This window comes from Desmodus rotundus, chromosome 9 (genome assembly GCF_022682495.2).
Source record: "Desmodus rotundus isolate HL8 chromosome 9, HLdesRot8A.1, whole genome shotgun sequence".
Classification (NCBI taxonomy): Eukaryota; Metazoa; Chordata; class Mammalia; order Chiroptera; family Phyllostomidae; genus Desmodus; species Desmodus rotundus.
The window spans coordinates 2,747,353-2,765,969 of record NC_071395.1 but is presented as its reverse complement, the minus strand read 5'-3'; the positions used below and the strand labels follow the sequence as shown (position 1 = coordinate 2,765,969).

Below are 18,617 nucleotides of genomic sequence, written 5' to 3'. Positions count from 1 at the left end.
CCGAGGTCCCGTCTGCTGGATTGGATGCTGCCTGATTCATGGATTGCTAAACAAGGCCAGTAAGACCTTTCAAATGCGTTCAGTTGAAGTTCTTTTTTTAAGAGAGTGGTTTTTAATTTCGCCAAAGTTATTATTTTATTGGTTTATAAGGAGCAGCAAGTGTTTATGGGAATATCCATGGTTTCCAAGAGAAGAACCCGGACAGAAAATTATCAGGAACGCCGAAAGAGCAGAGAGCTCCTGGCTCGCCTTGAGGGATGAATCAATCAGCCTTTTAATTTCTTTTAGCACACTACCCTGACTTCATTAAAAACACGAGCACGAGACTTGTGGCGTTATTATACGGCTGCGATCGTGGATTCTACGGTTTGCGTGTTCCCTCCCACAGCCCCCTCCCCCACCGAAGTATGTTTGGAAATGCAAGGTCAGGTAATTTTCAAGCAAGAGAGGGCTCAGGAATAGTGTTATCTCGGGAAATGTAAGGACTAACCAGGAGCTGGCACCATAAAAAAACTAGTTTCTACTCTATTTAAATGTTACGTAGAGAGTTCTCGACAGATTTTTGAATTAACTCGAAATGGATTGGTGGCGGGGGGGGGGGGGTGGTGGTGGTGTACACCCCCTTTCTCTGAACGTTAAACAACATTCTTAGGGGGTCCCCACGACTTCAAACCTCTCGAACAAGCATGAAAAAACAAAGTTGCAGAAGTCAGATGCGGGAGGGACCCCTACTTCCTGGCACCCAGGGGCTGTTCCCAGGGGTCTGGAACTTGGTAAAGCTGCCGGAGATGCCCGGGCTGTGGCTGGGTCAGGCCCACATCCCAGGAGTAAAATCCCCGCCTGGCACTCGCGGTGTTTTCGGAGGGGCAGACCCAGCTCTGGGCGGGGCGCGCGGCGGCCGGCGCGGGTGGAGGCCCCGGGTCAGCCCCGCTGCGGGCAGCGCGTCCGGGCGCGGGTCCGAGCCACCACCTCGGGGCCAATCAGCGCGCGGCGCCCGGCGCCCCTGCCCGGCCGGCCCGCGCCCCCGCCGGGGCAGCGCCGGCAGCCGCGGCTGGGGCCGAGCCAGGGCCGGGGCGAGGAGGGGCCGAGCCGCGGGGGATCCTGGAATCGGCGGGGAGGTGGGGATTCTGGGAGGAAAGCTCCATTTCCTCCTTCCCGCCGCCTCGCCCCTCCGCCCGCACCCCAAATTTCGATGCGCCGTCTCCTGCGGCGGGAGAATGCTGGGCATGTACGTGCCCGACAGGTTCTCTCTGAAGTCGTCCCGGGTGCAGGACGGGATGGGGCTCTACACGGCCCGCAGAGTCGCAAAGGTGGGTGACCCGGCGGCCCGCGCGCCCTCCCCGCCCCGTGCGCCCTCCGCGGGCCCGGGCCGCCGGCTTCTCGCCCAGGGGGTCGCCGGGCGGCGGGGTCCCGGGGGCCGGGGGCCGGGGTCCAGCAGGGCGGCCTTGCCCGCCAGCCTCCCGGCGGCAGCGCCACGTCAGTGCCGGCCTCGCCCCGCCGCCCGGTCGGGGGGCGGCACTGCCTGCGGCCCTGCGGCAGGACGTCTGCCCTCCCCCGGCTCCCCCGGCAGGAAGTGTCCTTGTGCAGCCTTTTCTGCCCGGGCACCGCGAGGCCGGGTTTCCGCGAGGGCTTCGCCCGCGGGGCGGGGGTCCCAGGGCGCACGCGCACCCCCCCCCCATTCCTCCTTTGGGATGAACCCGCGCGCAGCCCTCCGCAGCCTGAGTCTCGCTCAGACACCGGGGTGCTTTCCCTCCTGCGGATTCTGGGAGGTGGCAACTACACGCTCTTTTTTCTCTGCCTCTGGAGGTCTCTCCTTCCAGAAACTTCGGAGGCAAGTGAGCGGGGTGAGCACATGGCACTGTACACGCGGGATGGCCGGGAACAGTGAATCTTGAAAGCAAAGGCCTAGGAGGAGAGAGGACTGGAAAATTCCAAACCTTTGGGTTCACAGACCTGTGTCGTAGCCATTTTGGGCAGGGCTGAGGGTCCAGCGAGCTGCGCTTCCTGAGCAGATACTCGGTGCCAGGGCGCACCTGGAGCTCCACCTGCGTGAGAGACGCCACCAGCCCACCGCTCCCGGAGAACAGTTCCAGTCCTCGAGCAAAGATGCAGAAACAGAAGCACTGCAGGGTCCGATTTCCTAACGAGCTAGTGAGTTAGGCTTCAAACCCATGGCTTCTGAGTCCAGAGCTCACATTCTTTCCAGATTGTTCCCTGTCAGCTTCCTAGCACCCCCACCCGACCCCCTTACCAGATACTTTCACAAATGGAACTCTGGGCAAGAGCAGGCTTGTGTGGGTAAAGCATGCTGTCAGGAGGGCTTCGTGTGCGCCAGAGATGCCAGGGTGCAGTCTCCCCCCACCCTCACCTCAGAGCAGGGGAACGGGGTGGACAAGGCCGCGGAGGCTTCCCTGGCTGCAGCCTCCTGGGCAGACTTGGAACCAACGAGCCCCACGTTCACTTTCTCAAATGGGGGTTTGGAGGAACGCTTGCAGGGGCGCCCCAGGAACAAGCCGCTTCTCTGAGTTGGAGGTGCACTAAGTGGGTGGATGTTAACATCGCCACTCTTTCAAAGCAGGCGCTGAAAATCTGCTCTTAATTCTTTCTCACCAGGTAGAAACATTCCCAAGTGGATTTTTCTTGAGGATCTCAGGTCTAAATGTAAACACTTAAAAGTTAAACACAGTCCTTAAATATGGTTTTGTTTAATGTTATTACGAGTAATATACTGAAACGTTGTGTAAATATTAGAATTATTACATAATGCCTATTTTTTGCCTTATATTATTATGTAGGTTTTAAAGAAATAGCTTGCTAATGTGCTTTCTTTTGGTATATTCATTGATTCCCACTTGTATTCCCATGTCGTTGATCATGTGGAAGTTGTCATTATTTGGGGGCATCCCATGAACAGCGCCCAAAGTCGCCAGGTGACTCCGTTTTACTCTCGCAGCCCCAAACACACCCGTCTGTTTCCTGGTTCCCGGACTTCAATGTGTGAAACACACAGATTTGCCTCCAGTCACATCTGGGATTCTTACCTGTATTTCGGGTGAGTCTGCAGATGTCTGCAGAAAATCCAGATGACAGTCTGTGAGTGACACAGACCCATTATGATCACGAGACACGGCATCCGGAGGCCGTCGACCACAGACAGGTGTACTGAGGCCAGAGATGACCCCGGAGCAGGCTTCAGCTCCCCTGCCGTCCGCTGGCCGCGGAGGGAACTGAAGCTGGATTCAGATTTCAGGTGAACTGAAGGCTGATGCTGAGTATCCCTCCCTACACCTTTTACCTGTTTGCCTATAGTTTCTTGATTCCTAAGTGTTTCCCAAGTTATCTGCACTAGGCCGGCCCCTGGTGATAAAGGGGTCTGAGAAGGGGACTTCAGCTGTTAAGTGAAGGACCTTCATTTAAAGTTTTCTTATTCTCTGACCAGGTTTTTGAGTAGATGACTTAGATACACAAGATACACAGATGCGTTGGTTCCGCAGCCCTTTCGTCGCACTTTGAAATCCCCTTTGACACGTATAACACTCGTGTTTTAGAAAATGGTTGTAACCCAGCCACCTGTCGATTTCACATCCGGAGGCTCACCCAGCTCGGTTTTGAGGGGCTGGGCCCTTGCTGCAGACTCCGCCCACACTGCCTTCGCCGAGTTGACTTGGGGTTCCCTTACCCACGGGACCCCGGAATCCCGCTGGACATGCACCCCGTTCTGTGCAGCCTGTCCTGGAGCGGGCTCCCTGCTGCAGAATCACCCAATTCCGGGCTCCACCTTCGCCCTGCTAGGTTTACGTTCATTGCAGGCTGTTGGTTTTCCTTCCGTCTGACTTTGTCACACACGGCGGGCACTTTGCCAGGCTCTAGGGGTGCAAACAGACAAGGTCTCTGTTCACAGGAACTTGTCCTGTGCGGGGCAATGGGCGGTGAGCAAGTGGAATCGGGAGAATACCCAGGCCAATCCACATGTGGATGTAAGGGCCGATTTTGCTAGGCACCTGCTAGGCAGCAGCGTTTCAGAGTTCCCGTAACGTGCTGTCTGGTCAGAGAGGCAGGAATGTAAATGGTTCCCATGTAGACCGACGACAGGAGGTTGCGAGGTGGGGTTGCGAAGTGATTGTAGGAAGTCCTTAGAGTGAGGCATCGGAAAATGCGGGGGGGTTGCAGAGGCCTCACGGAGGAGGCGAATCTCATGGGGGCACGCTAGTGTTACTAACACTGTTTTACTGAGCACTCTAACTGGGTAGGCATTCTTTTCTTTTCCGCTTCTGGTAACACTGCAGCGTAGGCACTGGATCATACCCCTGCTCAGCTGAGGCAGAGAGGGCGGCCAGTGTGACATGCTGCGTGTTGCCCGGGTGGCGCAGAGCGAGCGGTGGACCCGCCATGCTGACTGCAGCGAGTCTGCCCGGGTCTGGGGCTCCCGACGCGGGTGGGTGGAGCTGAGGGGTCTGTTGGTGGAACTGTTGGAGGAAACTGTGGGCGACCTGAAGCTGCCGCGTGCAGTCGCAGGTTTTGGAGTCTGGGTTTTCTGTTTTCCGTGCCCTGGCCTGTGCCGTCTCCTTTTATTGTACAACAGACTTTCAAGGTCTAATTGCTGCCCCCCGATCTACTGATCACTTACTTGCTTGATTATTACTTCTTGTCAACAGTTTTGCAATGGTCCTATGTTGACCTCTACAGTTTTTTCTGCTTTCCAATTCACTCTTCATTAGTGAGCTAAAACCTTACCTGATCTTCGGATGTGTTTAGAAGCCCTTTAACTTGCATATGCTTAGCAGAGCTGAGCTGGGTGTGTATGTATTTTTAAAAGGAACTAAAGACTAAGAGGGAAACTGAAGAAAAGTAAAAGAAGGAAATAACTAAGTATCGGTGAAATGCAGTATGACGTCTCATCTCCCCCAGGTTTCTGGTCCCCTTGTTCCTCTAGAAGCAGGAAGGGCATTGCCGGGACCCCAGAGCACTGACCTGAGTGCCCACCAGGTTCAGGGGACCGCCTGGGCCGGGCTCGCTCTGTCCCTGCTTCCTTCCCTCTCAGCCCTCCGCCGCTCTGCCTGCGGAGCCCCCCGTGTCCATGACCCCGGCTGTCTCCCACTGTACTTGGCCCTTCTCCAGAACAGACGCAGTTCCTAGTTCAAACTTCCCTTGGTGTTTTTCAGGACAAAACTTAATGGCATTTAGTGGCATAACAACACAAACACATCACAGAGAATGTGCATGTGAAGGGAGAGGCAGGCTGCTCCCTCCTGGAGCCTCTGAAAAGTCCCCTCCTTGGCCCTCATCAGTGCTGCGGACACTGCCTGTGTCCTTTGCTCAGGGCCCCACAGCCTCCAACCTCCACCTCCTCCATGAGGACCCTTGTGGTTAGGCCAGGGCAGGTAGAAGCCCGGGTCCCTACCAGAGTCACATCCGCAGAGGCCCTTTCGTCAGTGCCATGGGAGATGACCTGCTCCCAGGTTCTCAGGGTTTGGATGGGAACGCTTTGCCGGGCTGTTACCCATCCTACCACAGCTCCCACGCACAGCTCCTCCCCTCTTAGCTCATGCGGCATGTTTCACAATGACTGGCTGGGGTGAGTCCCGCCTGCCAGTCTCCACGCACTGTACCCACTGCAGGTCTCCCGCAGGATGGGTGTCCTGCCTTGTTCTCGGGTGGGTTCTGGCAGAGGTGCCCAGGGTTGGCCTTCACGCGGGGAAGCTGGGCTGTGGGGCCTCCGACGAGTCCGTGCGTGAGAACTGGACAGGAGGAGGTCCTGGTAGTGGTCTGAGCGGCAGTGGTTTGAAGACATTTGGGAGCGACCTCGAGTGCACGTCCTCCTGCAGTGGATGAAGACGTGGGAGTCTGGGGCAGCCCTGCGCAGTCTGGCCGCCAACAGCTGCCTCTAGGGCCCACGCCTTCTGCAGTCCCTGCGCCCTGTCCACGCCCTGTCTGCCCGGCGGGGGCCGACATCCTGATAGGGCATTTGTGGTTACAGATGGGGTCAGGTAAAATCTGAGGGAACGACACCTGACATAAAGGTTTAAATTCGAGCTTTTGAAAATACCATAAGCTCAACCAGACGCAAGTTGGATAGGGTTAGAGAAACATGGGGAAGAGGAACCACAAAAGGAAAAGGCAGCAGGTGCATGGAGGAAGAAATGCACAATGCACCGATGTGCATGCGGCAAGAAGGCGAGGCTCTGCGGAACGAGGTGTTTGGTTGGTCAGCTTTGAAGGTGTCTCTGGGGAAGAAACACCGGATCGCTGTGCAGGGCTGAACTTCCGCCGCTGGTGTTTGCCTGTGTTTCCTGGTGGCTGATGATAACTAATCTGGAAACACCCGTGGGGGTGGGGGGGAGCCGCCACCAGTCAAGCCTGCCATGGGGGCTGTCTCCTTCTGGGCCCCAGGGTGGTGACTCCATCCAGCTTTGCATGTCCTGGGGTTATTACAGATTTAAAAAAAAACCAACAAAAAACTGTGCAACTAATCCACTTACACTAATGTTTCCTGGGAAACTTCCTAGTTTGTTTATTTGCGATAATAACAGCTACAGTTAATTCTCTTAGCAAATATTTGTGGAGCCACTGTCTTGGTTGGCACTGGGCTGGCTGCTGGCGATGGGGGTGAGTGACAGAATGGCAGTCACTGGCTGTGTCACACCCTTGGAATTTAAGTCCCCCAGCAAGCCCGTGGGAGAGTGATGACTGTGTTTTACAGGTGGAGGCTGATGGGAGGAAAGTAATGTCAATAGTAAGAGAATTAGTCAGGATTGGAGCTGAGATCGCTCCACAGGCCCTTTTCACTAAAGAAAAAAAATCCCTAAGACTTTCTCTGTACCTATAAGAAGCTGTCTCACTCACTCAAACACTTTTAAAACATTATTTTATAAAAATGAGACAAGAGTCAACTCACTTCATCAGTTGGCATTTCTCATGCAAGGGTGTCTTGTGGAAATCCCTGCAAGTAATCTTTTTTGCTTGAATTTATTATTTTTAATGACTGAATACATTTCTGTGCTGTGGGTGGTGCCATCGTTTTCATTTATTCAGGTCTTGTTTTACACGATTATTCAATGCATCTTCATCACTGCGATCCGTCCTGGCCGTTTGGAAGACGCTAGGGAACCAAATGGAAACTGGTTCTGTGAGCTCGCGTCCCGGCCCAGCGAGGGCAGACGGAAGCAGACAGGGACTGTGTAGCTGGGTTCTGTGCTGTGCCGAGATGTGAGCAGTGCTGCGGAGGAAGGAAAATGTGGAGCTGGGCCTGGCTGACCAGGCGGAGAGTGTGGGTGTGCATGTGGGAAGCTCGAGTGAGAAGGGGGTCCAGCCTGTGCTCCCCACACAGGGAGATCTGGGCAGCAACCTGCAGGATGGTGCGGGGGAAGGAGCCGGACGTATTTCTACGGGAGAGTGTTCTAGGCAGCAGCTAGGGCAGGGGCCCCAGGGTGGGGGTTTGCCTGATGTGTCCAGACAAGGAGCCCAGTGAGGCCGGAATGGGCTGAGCCAGGGGGCTGAGTCCAGGGAGGAGGCTGGGGAGTCAGTGAAGGGACGGGCACAAGCGGAGCAGCCCCTTAGGCCCTTCAGGCCCCTGTAAAGACATTGGCTTTCCGTGGGGTGAAGGGGGAGCCACTCGCTGTGGGCCTTGGGGCAGAGGAGTAGTTCCTGCTCTGGCCTGAGTTTACCGAGGGTGCTGGTCTGCTGTTGAGGATGGGGGCCCAGGGTGAGTGTGTGACTTGGCACACTCGTCAGGGTTCTCCCGCAGTCATCCACAGGGGAGGTGGCGGCGGCTCGGACCAGCGTGGTGGCCGTGTGGGTAGACAGTGGGGACAGAATGTGCCGCTGAGATGCGGGTGAAGGAGAGGGAAGGATCAACAACATTCTAAGGATTTCAGCTCGGGAAATGGGCAGGGCTGGATTTTCCAGTTCATTCCTCCGCCCCCTGGAGAGAAAGCCTCACGCCAGTTCCAGGCGGGAACCTGGGGCCTCACCTGCACCCCGTTGCCCGGGCACGAGAGGAGCAGTGGCTTTGCTCATGAAAAGCAAGTAGTCCAGGGAAACGGTGCAGCAGGCAGGTCACCACGTGCCCAGAATCTCTCCTTCCTCACAGCTCTCCCGCACGACCCATTTCATACCTATTCTATCCGTGATGCATCTCTTAAAGAGTAATTCCGGGACCTGGGCACCTGGGCACTTTTCCCTGACTTCTCCCGTAGCAGCTGAGAGGAACAGAGACAACTGTGGTAACCTAAACCTGGGGACTACCTTCTCCCAATGACAAGAAGTTGGCAGGTGGGCTTGGCTATCCATTCAGCAACTCAAAATGTCAGGGTGGAAAACTTTGCAATTCTCCTGGCCTCAGAATGGCTGCTGTAGCTCCAGCTCTCATGCTCTTATTCCAGGTGGGGAGAAAGAAGTAACCAAGACTCACCAGCTGACCCAGTTCTCATTGAAGAACTTTTGTGGTTTCTGCTTATTAGCTCTCCACCCTGTCTAAATGAGGAGGTAGTATATGTAATTTTTCTACCTGGTCACATCAGTCCCCTCAACAAGGCCAGCCTTCTGGTACTAAGGCGAATGTGGGAGGATGGATACAGGGAGGCAACTTGTCCCTGCCGGGCAGTCACAGTAGGGAAAGGAGATTGGATATTTTTCAGAATTGCACTTTGTTGAAGGCTTAATTGCATTGCAAGAGTGCATGTGTGCACAGTAGTTTAACATTGAAATATACTTATGTTCCAAGTGGGAGCACTAGGCCCCTTCTGTGAAAAATCATCATCTCACACAGAAATGATTCAACTGCAGATCGAACTCCCTGTGATGTGTCTCAGCTATGTGTATATACATTTTTTATTTGCTGAACCATTTCAAGGTAAATTACAGACTTTATGACAATTTACTCCTCAATAGTTCAGCATAAGGGCATTCTCCTAAATAGCCATGATATCATTTTAACATCCACCAAAAATAACAGCAATTTCCTAATGTTGCCTAGTTCCCCCCATATTCAGATTACTCCAATTACCTCCAAAATGTTTTTATAAGCAGTTTATTTGTGAACCAGGATCCAATCAAGGTCCACCTATTACATTTGGTTTTGTCTATTAAATCTCTCTTAACAGCCTTCCGGTTTCCATTCCTTTTCTCTCTCTCCCGCTCTCTCTCCCCCTCTCCCCTGCGCCCTTCCTCCTCCTCTTTCAACCCAGATCCCTAAGTTTTAGAGGTGAGGATACTGAGGCTCAGATGTCTGTGATGTCCTAGGTCACAGCTAATTAACGGCAGCAAGGACTAGGATTCAGACCTCGGGAAGCCTCCACTTGTGCGGTCCCCGCTCTCCTAAGGGGTAAATCTGCAGTGAGTCTTGCTTTCAACTTCTTACCAATTATATTAAGCAAAACAACAGAAAATGGCCCACATGTTTGCAATCATATATTTTATAAAAGTTATTGTCTAGCCCAGTGGGTGGCAAATGGAATGGATAATTGTCTGCTTTGTTCAGAAACTGCAAAAGAGCACCGCTGTCAGCTGGGCTTGGGTTGGTCTGAGCGGTGAGTCTGACTGGGACAGGGTGGTGTCTGTAGGTTGGTTTTGTCTCACAGTTATATTTTATTGGACCTGCATAGAGTTTGAAACGTTGGAATTCCTTTCTAATATAGAAAGGTGGGGATTTCACATACGCACTTGAGTCATCAGCATCTCTAAAATATTTGCAGTTATCTGGCAACAACATTCAACCGTGGAAAAACTGTGGGAGTGGGTGTGCCCTCCCAGCGCGCCTCCTGGCCTCTCCCCGACCTGCCCTTGGCACACTTGTTCTCGGGGTCTGACGTTGCTTCCTGTCCAGCCTCAGAAGCGTTGCAGATGGTGGCCCCTGAGATAGTTAGAAGCGAAGAATTTTAAGAGGGCTCTCGGGTGAAGTCACAGACGGAAGGTCGTGTTTGTGGCAGGAGGATGGGAGCACCGGCCGAGCCCTGCGGCTGGTGTGGGGTCTTCAGCCGCATGGCCACAGAAGGGGAAACCAGCCAGGGCAGGAGGGCAGCTGGGAAATTTTGCTGTTTTCGAGAAGCTAGTTTGAGACGTTGGTTTTCTTCCTATTATTAACATTAATTATGGACCCCCTCTTAGGTGTTTAATTTGCTCAGGCATATGTATGTAATTTGTATTATAATGAATCATAAAAATTTTCATTTTTGTAGGTTGAAAATGGTCCAATGTTGACAATTTCATATGGTCCAACTAAAAGAAAAAATAATTATATATGATATATATTTATTTTACATAACTACATATTATATATATATATATATATTGTATTATTTGAGGTCTCTATCCAGCCATGCAATATGAAAAATAGAGACATTTATTGAAGAAGATACAAGAAACATTGTACACAGGACAGATGGTGCTTCAGTCCCTTTCAGAGTAGGCTACCTCCCAGTCGCCATCAGGTGCCCCATCGTATTTCTGAATTTCATCAACAGTCTGAAATCTCTTCCCTTTGAAAGATGATTTTAGTTTTCGGAAAAGCCAGAAGTCTCAGGGTGCCAAATCTGGGCTGTAGGGGGGCTGAGTCATCTGGGTGATTTGATGTTTTGCCGAAAAACTGCATGAGACATGATGCGTGAGTGGGCACATTACAATGATGAAGCTGCCAATCACCAGTTCTCATAGCTGCAGCCTTCTGAGTCATCCAAACAGTTTCTGTAGAGGAACGTTCAAGCTTAACACAAAATGTGATGCAGGTTTGTTGCTCTACTTGCTCAGTCATTTTGAATGACGGCCACACAGTACACATGCTCATCACTCGATGTCTACCACCCCCACTGACTAGTACAGTCATCATTGTCCACACATGTGCCTTCCAGTCCACTCTCCTTGGCTGCCAGGTGACATCGATGTCACACAAACCATTCTTGTTATATTAACAATGAATGGACTTTTTTGTAGGCGGACCTTGTATTATCACCTGCCTGTGCTACCCAACCTGGTTTGAAGCCCACTAGACAGAAGCAGCTTACACGGAGGCTAGAGTTTCCACAGGAGGAGGTCAGTGGATAAAGCAGTGTATACAAGGAACTTAGAATGATAAGAAAGTGCCGTCCCTGGCAGGGGGGCTCGGTTGGTTGGAGCGCCCTCTGTGCCCCGACAGACTGTGGGTTCAACCTTCAGTTCGGGCACGTATAGAAGGCAACCGATCGATGTTTCTCTCTCCCACTGATGCTTCTCTCTCTCTCCCTTCCTTTCTCTCTAAAAATGAATTTTAAAAAAAAGCCCTGTTTGCACAGTGGAAACCACAGTGAAGGAAGAGTTAGAACTAGAGCGGGGGTGGGCAGCAGGTGCTGCGGTCCTTGGGGGAAGCTTCAGAGGGAGGGTGTGTCTGCGGTGTTTGGAGATCTTCCTGTGAAGTCACACACAGACACATTGTCTTAATGACCTGCAGCGCTTCTCACCGCCAGCGCTGTGCGCGACTGGGAGCGGGCCACTCGCATTTCTGTCATCTCGCAGCCCCAGAAACTCACGTGCCCTCCATCAGATTATTGCGACGCACTCAGCAGCACGCTGAAGGCCGTCTCCTCAAATCCAGAGAGCGAAATAGTCTCGTATGTCCCCTCCTCTGTGTCTGCCTTTGTGTCGGTGTTTTGCAGACTGTGATGGCAGCCTGTTGGTGAGTTGTGGAACTGTTCCTCGGCCAGAACTTGTATTTTGACACGAGTGATTAAAATCGAGCAGACGATATGGGCGTGCCCTGGGCAGCGTAAGGGGAGTATGGTTTCGCGGAATTTCTGTTTTAGGGTCCCATGCGTGTGTTTCTGCGTGTCTGTGTGAATGTGCTCAGCCGAGACGCACAGTGCGCTTCTCGCTGTGGGTCGACGGAAGGCCGTAGTTGTCATAGTTCGCGTTTACGGTGGAGCGATTGAATAGCGGTCTCTGAAGTCGGTTTCTGAGTCTTGTTTTGAGTAGTCGACGCTCTACGTCCTTTCAGGCATTTATTTGGGTTTCCTTCCTCTTCAGTCTTTTTCGGGACTGGCCGATTCATGGTTTTCCCTCCAAGTTCGTACTGACGGTCCGGGTAGATCAGTTGCATCAGGAAGTGTGTGCACTGATGATCACCGTCTGCTGTCATTGATCAAGGCTGAACACATGACCACGTGGGGCGAACAGCTGACCTACCTGCATTAACACAGAACCCTCACATTTGCTACCAGAACACACCTGGTTTTTGGCCTGTCTTCCAGACTGGCTTTGTCCTCGGTTTCCCCACTCAATTCCCCCGTCACTGTGTTGACCGCCTGCTGTGGACAGGCCCCTGGCCGGTGCGGTCATCTGCCAGCGTGTTGAGTGGTGGCCAGGGACAGTGCCTGAGCCCTCGGCTGAGAACAGACCACAGGTTCCCAGTCCTTTGTCTGGCCTTAATCAAGTGATGGGAGCTCTCGGGTCCCAGTTTCCTTCCCTGCTGGACAGGGGCATCCTCACAGGGCATCGCTGGGCGTGTGGCACACAGCAGGTCAGGAAGCGCTAACTTCCCTTCCTCTCCTTTCCATCCTGCACAGCCAGTCAATTCCGGGAGGGTCTCCTGCTGTGCAGAGGACAAGTCCCCTTTATAGGAGTGTCTTTGGTGCTGTTGTGTCTGCCTGAGGAGCGATGCTGAGTGTCCGCTGTCAGCATGGCGTGGCCGGGACGTGTGGCCCTGAGGCCTGCGCCCTGAGCTCTGTGCCAGCACCTGTGTGTTGCTGTAAATAGCAGTGTGCCTGTGCTGGCCCAGGAGGGTCGGAGTCTGGACTGGACGGGTCTCTGTAGCGTTTCCTGCCTCCAAGTTAACACTAAGGATGGGTCCTCTGGCTCTTCCGTCGCCCACGGCCTCTCGGGCCCCTTTCCTCATCTGGGAAATGAGGGGCTGGTGAGCAGGTGGCAACTCCTTTATGCTTTAACATTTTACTGTCCCCGGCAGCTGGGTCTTCTGTTGCTCATTAAGTCATTGTTTTCCTTCAGATGCTGCTTTGGTGGTTATTCTTCCCCCAGCTGTGGTCATCCCAAGTCCCCCGGAGAGTTGGGTGGCTTTGCGTCCTCTGTCTCCTTAGGGAGGCAGGGCAGCCTCGTGTGGAGACCGGGCGCAGTCAGGGCCCTGAACACAGCTCACAGAACATCTGGCCGCCACCCCGAGCCCATTCCCTGGGTCTCTCCAGTCCCCGCTTCCTTCGCCTTAGTGAGAAGAGTGTTCCTGAGCTGTTGGCCCACCTTATGGGTCCCTCCAGGGCCACTGCAGCCACTCCTGGTGCACGGGGGCCCCTGACCTGGGAGCTGGTCAGGACGCAGCTCCCACAGCCCCCTCCCGGGGCCCCGAAGTTGAGGCTCTCACACAGGTGGGCTGCAGGCAGGTGCTGGGACAGCTCTGGTTTCCGGTGTGCCCCTTGGCTGTTTGAGAGACTGGCAGGAGAATTTAAACTTTATTTATGAAGTCTTCCTCTGAGAATGGCAAGCCTACTTCTTTTTTCATCATAATTGGGATGAATTTATGATTTTGATGGAAACCAGGCGATTTTCAGCCTGGTGGGCTTGTCTCTCAAGGCAGGCCGAACCCAGTGCCTGTCCTCGGAGGGCCACGCGTGCAGGACACAGCCCTGCAGGGCCTGGTCTGGGTTTGAAGGTTCCGAAGTTTAACCCTTTGATCTCGGCTCCTGTGTTTTACAGTCAGGATCTTGGGCTAAAAACAGATTAAGTTGGATTTTAAATATGTAAATGTTTTGTGTTGTATAAATTGGTTAACATTTTAAATGTGTCTCAATCATGGAGCATGAAGACTTAGCAGAAGAAATTTTTCCAGGAGACAAATGATAGTTTCTCCTCGTCATTGGAGTCTTGTACTGATGCTTCTTCAATGTCATCCCCTGTGCAGGGCGAGAAGTTCGGCCCGTTTGCGGGAGAGAAGAGGATGCCCGAGGACCTGGATGAGAACATGGACTACAGGCTGATGTGGGAGGTAAGGCTGGGGCTGGGATGTTCGACAGTGAAAGTCCGTCTCTCTTCATGCTCTTCCACGCGTTCGCAAGGTCGGGTAATAAATACGGATTCTAGTCGACTCCTACAGCATTGCAGTATTGCTCTCTTAGGGAACCCGAGCACCTTGAAAGTTTGGCATTCAAGGACAAATACTGTTGAAATATCTTACCGGACAATTCCAGAACTTGGAACTTTATGGAGTTCACTGCTGAAAAAGAAATTTCCGTGCATCGGGGTATTTGGAGTTCAAAATAAGCACATTCTGGTACTGGGTGGAGGATTTGATTTCTGTACACGAAATGACACTTTCCCCTTCTTTCCCAGTCGTAGTCGTAACTGCGTAGAATCAATGCTGAGCTCTGCATCGGAACGATAAATCCCGCCCTAAAACGTGCCCTCCTTTCAAAACGCGACACCGTGTCCATCTCCATACAGGGACTTCAGGGGAAAACAGAGCGGGGTCTAAACTCCGCCTCTCGGGCAGGCTGTGCTCTTCCCTCCTCCGCAGAAGGTGAGGTCTCGCGAGGGTCCCGGAAGGGGCGCAGGCGGGTGAGGTGGGTGCACAGGGGCTCTGAGAGCTGTCTGCTTTAGACCTGCCTGCGCCCGGCTCAGGGGCAGTGTAGAAGTTTTTGTTTGTTTTCCTAAATCCGTCCCCGTGAGGCCTGAGGAAAACCCCGTTTTTCACAGCAGAGGCCCGTGGAGTCGCCAGGGCAGGCGGCCACCTCCGCCCTCGGACGGCGGCCTGTCACAACGGCCAGTTGTCATGGTTCTCTCTGTTTTGCCAGCAGAAGAGGTGTTGTGCCTCTGGCTAAATGACATGTTCTCAAAAATATACCTTCCAAAGTATATGATCACAAGGGTTGCAAGCATTTTTGTAAGAACTGTTAATCTCCTATCATTATAGTAAATTATTTCACAATAAATGTACATACGGGTGAGCGGGGGCTCCTTATGTAACTGGGCTTTGAAAACAATAAATACAGATTGTTTGGGGAAACTTCCTTCCCGAACCCCCACTGCCCACTTCACCCACACCCTGGGGTAGCCCCTAATCAATACCTCCTCTCTCCTTGTTTCTCACAAGCATGCGGTAACCCTTACTTCAGGGCTCCAGAGAAGCTGGATTGGAGACTGTGAGTGGGATCCGAGACCCGAGTGTGGACTTTACACTCAGCTCCTTTAACCTTGACCTTTGTACCATGTGTGGCAAGAGCTGGGTCTGCAAGGGAGCTTCTGAATATATGTACCCATCAACTGCATGGACACCTGGGGCCTGACTCCCACGGAGGACACCAGTGAGCGTGGGCAGGGACAGTCCCCGGACCTCGGAGAAGGCCCACCCGAGCGGTGTGGGGGGCAGTGGGCAGAGAGAGCGGGGCAGTCAGGGTCTCAGTGGTGAGCCAGGAGGAGAGAGGGCTGTGACGGGGAGCACTCCAGAGCACAGGGACTCTGCTTCCCCTCTCTGGGGGTGCAGGGAGGGAGGGTTCGCGGGAAGCGGACCGAGGTCACGGACGTGGGGACTCAGGGTTTCTCTTCTCTTACTGAAAAACAAGGCGGCTGTTTGGAATTCTGCACAAAAGCAAACCCGGCCTGTCAGGGAAGCACGAAAGCACGGTAGGGGGAGGGAGCATGTTGGCGTTTGTTTCGTTTTTGGTTCTAAAACTTACGTGAAAATGCAAAGGCCACGAGCAGCCCAGGCAGCTTTGAAGGGAAGGACTAAAGCTGGAGGACTTGCACTGTCAGACGTCAGGGCTGTTATGAAAGAACTCTGATTCGATGCTGTGTTGGCTCAGGGGTGGCCGAGCAGCGTTGCTGTCTGACAAGGATGTCACCACCAGTGTGGGTGGAGGGTGGCATTTGCAGTAGTGCTGGGTAAAAACGCTGTCCGTGTGGCTAACAAGTATTCTCACCCTTTCCTCACACCGCATATAAAAAGTCAATTTAGTATCGTTGTAAATGTCAGGTTAATAAACACAGTAGCCTGTAGAAGAAAACGTAGAAGAATACCTTCATGATCTTAGGGTAGGCGGAGGTTTCTTAAATAGCAAGCAGTAAACACTCTAAAGGGGAAAATGGTAAGTTGGAGACCAGCAAAATGAAGAACTGTTCATCCGAAGGCACCGCAAAGAGAATCAGCAAGCAGGTAACATGGGGAGAAGATATTTCTAAGGCATTAGTCTGCACAAGGATTTGAGTCCCAAATAGCTCAAGAACTACACACTGATTTCAAAACGGAAAAGTGGGCAAAACACTTGAACTGGCACTTCACACAAGAAGTGACCCAAATGGCCAATAAAGAACACGAGAGATGGGCAACTTCATTGTCGCCGGGGAAATGCCAAGCCGCGGCAGAGGGACGTCACAGCGGCCGGGAGGGTGGGGGGGGCCTCTCACCTGGCACCTGTGTGCTGTGTTCATGCCGTGACAAGAGCCCGGGTCTGCGGTGCGGAGAACAGGCCAGGGGAGGCGGCAGCCCGCGGGTCCCAGGCAGGACGGAGTCTGCTCTGTGGTCCAGGAGCGACTAGATGGACTGGGCCTTCGCAGTGGGGTTGGCGAGGAGTGGCTGGCTCCTGGCTGGACGTTGTCAGAGGCAGTTCTTACCTGTGGGGCGTGCTGATGGTTGTGTGCGGAAGAGCAAAGTCCAAAATGGCTTTGAAGTGTGTGGCCTGGGCCACATGGGGCGGGCCGCTGCACTGTGGTCTGAGGACAGGGTGTTGTCCTAGCGATCTTTGCTTCACGGCTTCTAGAACATCGGTGCACAGTGTCTGTCATAGTCAGTACGTAGTGACTCATTAATGCTTAATAAACACACTAAGTAATGTGTGTTGTGTTTACCACCCGCGTTCTTAGACGATATGAAAGTCAAAGGTTAAAGAAACGGCTTACGTTCCCTTAGCATTTCCTGCCTGGTGGATGGTTCTCTTTGTTGTGAGGACGGGGGTTTGACGGAGAATGGCTTTTAGGGAAGCGGGGGGTTGGCTATTGGACTGGACGTTTTGTTTAGATGTTTTCCTCTCTCTTTGCAGTTATTTTGTGATTACAGCTGTTCTGCTGTTTGGGAACTTGGTTCAGAACCAGGTTTCCAATGTGTTTTAGTTTTTGGAAAAAATGTTTTCAATTGTTTAAAATCTCTGATTTTTCTCGATTGTTTATAGAAGTCTCTTTAGGTGTTTGGAACAAAGAATTGTCTTCGCCAAATGTTTTTATTTTGCAGATGATAACATTTTGCTTTAGGTTCCAAATGGAACCACTTAGGGTAGACGGCAGTGGCCAGTGCCACCCAGGAAGCCTGGTGGAACGCTGGGAATCCCAGGACAAAAGTCGCGACCACCCCTCCTGACACCCGTCCTGCCGTTGGGGACGAAGCAGAGCCGTGGGGGGCTACGTGCCTCCTGGAAGACCTACGCTGGCCCGGTGGCTGTCGTTTTCTGCTTTTCACAGGAAGGCTCCCACCTGCGGATGTCAGCCAACGCCTGGCCACGCAACCAAGCCTGTGGTACGAGTAGAAGAATCCTGGGAATCCAGGCCAAGTCATTTGGTTAAAAAAACAAACAAACAAGAAACACAACCCTTTCTGCATTATTGGAGTGCTTGCACCGAACTTTCCACCTGGAGCGTGGGGTGGCCAGCATCTTGGGCAGGGCGGACCTTGGAACACGTCTGTTCCTTGAGGAAGGAGGATGGCGTCCAGGCTGGGTGGTGTTCTCCCTGAGAGCCACACGGTTGTCATTGGTTCACTCAGCAGCTTCTGTGTCTGGACAGCTTGCTGTGTGCCTTCCCGTGCACGATGAACCCCGACAGGAATGATACGGGCTTCCTCTTACTCGCCCAGGAGTAGCATTGATGTTGCTGGTCTGACTGGTGATCACGGAGCGAGGCTTCCCGTTCGCACTAACAGTTTCCACGCAAGTGGGGGAGGCGCTTGTGAGTTCTTTAGAGCAGCTGTATTGAGATCGTTCACACACCAGCATTCACCCTTTCGAGTGTGTAACTCAGTAGCTTTCAGTATGTTCAGAGCAAGGGTCCCAGTGTGAAGTCGTCACCGCTAATTTTGGAACATTTTTATCACTCAACATAGAAACCTTGTACCTATTAGCAATTGCTTTTGAATATTTTATGAAAACATTATGTTTTGGGGTAATATTTCACGTAAAATTACATTTTAGAGAGCCGTGTTTATTTAAGTAATTTCGGAACACAATATTCCCATCTTTTCCTGTGGGACCTCATTTGGCTCTGTCTTCCTGCATGGCCACTTTCTCATGGAGATGGGGGTGAGCCCATGCTGACCTGACCTGGCCCCCGGTGACCACCACTGGCTCTCCCAGGCGCCCCGCCCCCTGGGCACCAGAGGGGCTTTGATGCGTGAGGCCGGTGCAGCCTGGCTGGGGAGACCCGCTGCCCTGTCCTCTGATAGCCCACCTGGCGAGCACAGCCGCCTCGCGCCTTTGAAGCCTCAGAGTCACGGTTAGCACAGCGCCGGGGCAGCCAGCCCTGAGCTGTCTGAGGGGCACTCCACTCAGAGTCTTTCCCTGTCATCGTTTTCACCGGCTTGCTGTGTCTATGAGGTGTAGGCTTGGGGTCCAGGGTGGCCTGAGCCGGGGCCCTGGGCGGGCTAACTGGAGGAGGTTGACCACATG

The 18,617-nt window shown here is 53.0% G+C and overlaps 1 protein-coding gene across 1 annotated transcript in view; it reads left to right on the top strand.

Annotated features, from left to right (window-relative positions):
- Window positions 1-930: 930 nt before the first annotated feature.
- Window positions 931-18,617, top strand: part of PRDM5 (PR/SET domain 5) — an 83,432-nt gene continuing 65,745 nt past the window's right edge. The window contains exons 1-2 of the mRNA XM_053911638.2: window positions 931-1,310; window positions 13,874-13,957. Coding sequence (XP_053767613.1) covers window positions 1,218-1,310; window positions 13,874-13,957 — 177 coding nt within the window. The 5' untranslated portion in view covers window positions 931-1,217. The remainder of the gene's footprint in view (window positions 1,311-13,873; window positions 13,958-18,617) is intronic.